This window comes from Vipera berus, assembly GCF_964194415.1.
Source record: "Vipera berus genome assembly, chromosome: Z".
NCBI classification, from domain to species: domain Eukaryota; kingdom Metazoa; phylum Chordata; class Lepidosauria; order Squamata; family Viperidae; genus Vipera; species Vipera berus.
Genome location: NC_138205.1, coordinates 101,461,115 through 101,467,130, shown reverse-complemented (window position 1 = coordinate 101,467,130; position 6,016 = coordinate 101,461,115). Strand labels below are relative to the sequence as shown.

Sequence of the window (6,016 nt, the reverse complement as noted above, 5' to 3'; positions counted from 1 at the left end):
GTTGAGGTCATAAGATTTCAAGGCACCTTTGAGAGTGTCCAGGCTGCTGAGAACAATTCCAGTCCGTCTTGAACAATAAAAGAAAACGTAACAAAAGCAACGAGGGAGGGTGAGTTTCCTTTGAAATGCAATAAATTACATGCACAAGCTTTACACATTTCATCCTGTTATAGTTTCCTTAAAGAGAAGTCCCCCATTTTATTATTATTAATTATTAATTATTATTATTTCCTTTCATGAACATGAACAACTGAGTCCAAAACAAAAAAGGAAGGAGGAATGGTGGTTTTTTTTTAAAAAAAGGCTCGCCCGTTCTAATAGATTGTCCCGGAAGCCAGCACTAAGGAATGCTGGAGGGAGCCGTGGGACTGCAAGTGGCCATTCAGGGGGTTTGCCCCGGAATACCAGGAAGAGGAGTTCTCCAGGTAAGTGGATGCGGGCGACGGGTTGGAAGTTGCCCCGTGAGCGTGGGTGTGGTGGCTAAGAGATCTGGCCGTGCCCTGCGATTCCCACACGGCGGGGGACTGTGGAGAGTTACAAGCCATCGGGTCGCTGGCGCTGGGACTGTGTTCCGGAGGGATCTCTCCATTTTTCATAATCTTCTTGATCTTGGACCTTTTGTTCTGGAACCAGATTTTCACCTTGAGAAGGGAAAAGAGGCGGCAAAAGTCAGAGAGGAACGGCAAGGGTTGATCCCAATGCAAAGGAAAAGGCTAACCGACCCTCCCTCCGGAAATCTTCTCTCTCAGGCCTGGACTTAACCGGCGGGATGCCGCTCAGATGCCCTCCTTAATCAGTTGGTTCGCGGTCTCAGCTTCTCGAGCTTTGCCTCCACGTCCGGTCGCGAGCAACGCCCTTACTTCAGAGAAAGTGGAAAGGGTTAGGTACGCGGGGGGGGGGTGGCTAGACGGGCAACAATTCCACACAGATTTGCACCTACGCCAGCAAAGAGACTGTGAGAATGTGAAGAGTGCCCTGAGCGAGTTCAGGGCAGCAGCTTTTAAGGAGCATAACAAGAGTTAAGCAAGAGATCTCTTGGCCTTCCAACGGGACTAAGACTTAAATCTCTCATGTTGTTCGAACTTGCTTCTATCCCCGAGACTCGGTCAGGCCAACACAGTCCCTGGACGGGGCCAGAGACTTAGAGACAAGGAGAGGAAAACGAAGACTTTTTATTCCAAATACACGCACGGAAAATACGAAATGCAAAAATAAATTTAAAAAATCCTTAAAGGAATGGCATTTATAATATTAAAAATGGGATACAATATAGAATGACCGTCCTTTTTCCGAGTCTCTGGACATGGGGCAGATTTTTAAACTGTAGAGCAGTTGCCCCAAATAGTTTTGAAAATATGGAGGATGAGGAGAGGAAAACAGGAAAGGGAACAAAATAATTAAACGAAAAGAGGACACCGGTTGAACACTACTCCTAACAAAACGGAACTAAAACCTGGTGCACGTATAACCCATTGTGTGGGATCAAAGCTTCCATAGCAGTCCCCACCACGGTCCTCCTAGCCCTCTGACAAGCCGACCCCCCCCCCCGCCTCCCTTGAGCTGATCAGTAGAAGATCCTCCCACCTTACTTACCCCTTACCCCTTTTTGTCCGAGGAGGCCGAAAGCTCGGGGACTATGGAAAACCACACCCGCTCGAATGTTGGGAATCGGGTCTGTAAATAAACCACTTGGGAACTGAGTCGGAACCGTGCCGAAGTAAAGCCCGGTTAATTTCCACTCAGGCACTCAGCTTTCTGCATTTGCCTTAAGATCCTCTTCCCCGCCTCAAAGGGTTCTGGCTGATGATGCCGCTGACGGCGGAATCGGGCGCCCGTTTGGCGGGGAAGTTGGATTCACCAGAAATCTCGCGGGGAGAAATGCTCAGGCGGAAGTTTAAACAAACAAACATCCATCACGCGTCCGCACACATGCGCTCCCTTCCCTGCCCTCCCCCGTGCCCTCAGGCCTACAGAAATACCCCACAAGCTCCTCCAGGAGAAACTCCGGATGGCTCAGCATCGTAGCACCTGAAATTGTTCCTTGGAGAGCAGCGCCAAAGGTGGAATTCCTCAGGACGCTTCGCCCACCGGGAGAGAAGAGGGGGCCCCAGGCCCCGACTGCCGATCCTTACCTGAGTCTGCGTCAAGCCTAAAGAGGCGGCCAGCTCGGCTCTCTCGGGCAGAGCCAAATACTGGGTTTTCTGGAACCTCCGTTGTAAAGCTGCCAGTTGAAAACTCGAGTAAATAGTCCTTGGCTTTCGCACTTTCTTTGGTTTGCCGTTCACCATCCGCACCTCGGGTTCAGCCACCTCTTTTTCTAAAGGGGTAGGGAAGGAGAGGAAAAAAACAGCTTTAGGAAGCGGAGGAGGAGGGAGGAGGAAATGGTCATGAAAACTGGGCACCACGCCCCCCTTCCCCGAATCTGGCAGATGGGCCCGCAATTATCTTGCTGACCCGGACTTGGCTCAAATTTGTAAACAAACGCAACGCGTTTGGTCTGCCAGAGACTCTGGAAGATCTGGAAGGTATAGAAACGGACGGGCAGGCCCAAACCTCCTGCCAATTTTAAATCGGAAGGGGGAGGGGGCGGCGGACAGGCGTCCTCTCCTCTGCCGAAAGATATTCTCTCCCGGGATATTATTTATCCGGCTAAGTGTTTTAGTGAAAGAAGGAGGAAAGAACTGAGTGGCAGAGGGGCGCGTGCCCGAAAGGAGCTGGAGAGAAGAGGTGGGCTTTAAAAATGTCCTCTAAAGCAGCCCTTTGATTACACGAAAGTTTGCAGTATTCCCAGCCCTGATCCTGCTTTCTCCTCACCTCGACCTTTTCCTCCCTCTCCCTGTTCGACTGGGAGCTTCGTGCATTCTGAGATATGCAGAGTGCAAAGCCCCCACCACAAGGAGAAGAGAGAGAAAAAGGAAAAGAAAGGATGAGAGCGTTTCCCTCCATCTGAGCCGAAAGTAGCCAAATCCGGCCCAGACAGAGTGTCGATTATATAGAATAATCTCGCCGCCGATCGGCCGGGAGTGGGGTGCGGGGAGAGGAGAGGCGCGGTTGCGTCTGGTTCCTTTTACGAAGACTCAGTGCGCCACTGGCAGTTTTCCTCTGCTTTGAGGAGAGCTTTGGCCAGACGAAGAAATACAGAGAAATACCAGGATGGTGGGCAGAGAAGGGAGAAATCTCTCTCTCTCTCTCTCTCTCTCTCTCTCTCTCTCTCTCTCTCTCTCTCTCTCTCTCTCTCTCTCTCTCTTTATGTGTGTGTATATACATACATATAAACATACGCACATACAGAAAGACTCGTAGCTATGTATAGATTCCGAGTAAAGTACAAGGAAAGTGATGCGGCAGCCGCAAAAGTTTCCTCGTCTTTGATTCACAGAATAGGGCCGGGGTGGGGGTGGGGGGTGAGTGGTGGCGGAGAGGAAGAATTCCGAGCTCCCTCCGAAGAAGCGCTTCATTTTCCTTGAGTCTGCTTCCCGAGGAACCACAAGGAAACAGTTTAAACCGCTCTTCTACGTGTGTGGGAGCAAACCAGCATCCGAATTTGGGCGTTCATATTAGCGCTGTTCAGGAGACCTTCCCTCCCTTCCCCCTCCTCCCACCGGAAGGAAAAGAAGAGGGGGAAAAAAGATCAAATAAGAGCCTCCCCATTTTCTCCCCCAAGTCAGCCCATCTTCATGCAAAAAATATAGGAGGGCTCAGGATTTCCAATCCCTTTGTGATATAAAAAATGGTTACACAAATGTGGGACAGAGGTTTGAAATTGTACATCGAGTGGCCCAACTTTTTACAGCCGCACTCTTTTTGTTGTTAATGTTAATGCGTGGGCCTGGTGGTGGTGGGGAAACCTTTGATTCCCTCACTTTCCATTTTCCAAAGTCGCTGTCTTTCAATCCTGACTTTGGGGGCATCAAAGAAAGCTTATTTCTCTCCATTCGCCCACCACCACCACACATACACACCTCAGTTCACCCTCCAGACCTGAATCTTTCAGCGCGAGCAAGGCATCCGGCAGGGCTGGGGAAACGGTTCCCGCCCAAGAACAAGCTCCACGCCGTCCCCAGACGGCCGAAAGGAGCGCTGCATCCCCTACCTGCAGCTCCATCTCCCTCGGCCTGTCCAAGCACTGCTCTCCCGCCCCCCATCCCCTGCCGCCGCCGGCGCCTCTCACCTGGCTGGCTGGCAGTACTCGGCGCCCTAGGGTAAGACCCGCCGAACTGGTGGTAGGGGCTGGCGTAGCTGTACTCGGCGTAGGCTTTGGCGGGATAGTTGGCGGCGGTTCCACTCATGCCCTGGTAGGGGTACTGGTAAGGATGGAGCGCTTTGCCGTAGGATGCCGAGGAAGGTGAAGCGTAGCCGTGCGGGGCGCTTCCTGTCGAGCTGTAGAAGTCGGGGTCCGTTGCCGAAGACTCGGGTAAAGTGGGCGACTCTTGGGGCGGGTGGTGCATGGTGGCGGCCGTTGCGCTGCTCGGAAAGGGGGACTGGAAATCGCTGGATCGGATGGTGGGCACTCTTCTGTCAAAGACCCCTGTCATAGTTGGCTGGCAGGCAGGCAGGCAGGCAAGCGGCGTGCGTGCGGCTGGGTCTTCTAGGCAGCCATGGCGGGGGGAGCGAGGGAGGGAGGGAGGGAGGGAGAGAGGGAGGCGGCGACGGCTGGGAGCTCTCTGGAGCTGGTTATAACTCTGGCAGACTGCTCGCAGGGAGCGTAGAGGCTTGGTTAAATCCTTAATTGCGCTCTTACGCACAGCGGGGTGGATCGGGTTCCATTGGCCAGAGCAATCAGGAGCAGCGACACCCTAACTCGCCCAACTAGTTTAGCACAACAAAGCGCTCTGCTGGCTTGGCTTCCTTTGAGAGTCCCACTCACGCTCCCTTAAAAGAAAAAGGAGGGGGGCATTCGAACGTCACCATTATCTCGGGGTTCTGAGCCTTGCAGCCCATCGGCCGGGGGGGGGAGGAGGGGCAGATATGTCTTTTAAAAGCTCGGAGCCGTCAAGTTTCTGCAATTTACAACAAGGAGGAGAATAGCGCCTTGGGGAATTCTCCCACTCTCCACGTGTGAATGTTTGGCCCCTGTCTTTCCAGGGACAGTGTGCAGCTCCAGGTTCAAGTAACGAGGGTGGACGAGGCGTGCGTCAGTTCTCAGGCAATGCGTAGAAGCTTTCATCCTTCCCTTGGGTGTTCTTGGCAAATGTGAAATTAGTGGGTCTTGAAAGAGGTGAAGAGATAAAGAGATAAAATAAAGAGATAAAATAAAGACACAAATGCATACAACAGGATATACGGGCTGCAGGTAGAAAGGAATCACATCTGAAATAAGATTTTATTTCCTACAGACAAATTGGACAAGCCTCTGACTCTCCTAGTCAGTTTTCCTATCCACCAAATGGGGCTAATCGTGAGGGTAACAGCAAGTCTCTGAAGGAATATCATAACAAGGGACTCCACAGAGTCTTTGGGACAATTTCAATAATTTATTCCCAAGTGTTAAATAAGTCATGGGAATTTCTGTTAAATGGATCAAAGTTTCATTTCACTGATCATATTTTCAGTGCTGCAATGTAATGTTATATTTGTGTCTTCTTATTTGGGAGTCAGTATGAGCAAAGATACAGCTTGCATGAAATACTTTCTAGTTCACTGTATATCTCAGGAAACTTTTGTCAAATCAGCTTGTAAAAATCCAATGACGCTATTTCTTTCAGGAAATGTTTCCAAGAAAAGACATCAGTGACACTGGTGTAAAGACAAACCCATCTGTGGAATCGCCAGCCTTGGCTTACTGAGGTCAGCTGGGCTCATAACCTTCTTACTTCAACTTGTGATGGGCACGAAGAAAAGCACAGGTGGGCTTCTAGTGGAGAATCAGGTCATCTCCAAATAATAGTTATTTTTCAAATTTATAGGTGAAACACCTGAATTTCTATAGGCCTCCTCTTCCTTCTCCTCCTTGCCAGTCTTCACCCAGCATGGCAATAAATATTTACTCTCCGGTATTCAGTAGCAGAAATAGTTT

At 50.7% G+C, this 6,016-nt stretch overlaps 1 protein-coding gene across 1 annotated transcript; it reads right to left on the bottom strand.

Annotated features, from left to right (window-relative positions):
• Nucleotides 1–4,535, bottom strand: DLX5 (distal-less homeobox 5; the record flags this gene model as incomplete). The annotated part of the gene is made up of 3 exons (XM_081343602.1): nucleotides 1–641; nucleotides 2,133–2,317; nucleotides 4,172–4,535. The coding sequence occupies 3 exons, from the start codon at nucleotides 4,533–4,535 to the stop codon at nucleotides 315–317; spliced, it is 876 nt and encodes a 291-aa protein (XP_081199728.1). The 3' UTR covers nucleotides 1–314.
• Between the last annotated feature and the right edge of the window lie 1,481 nt (nucleotides 4,536–6,016).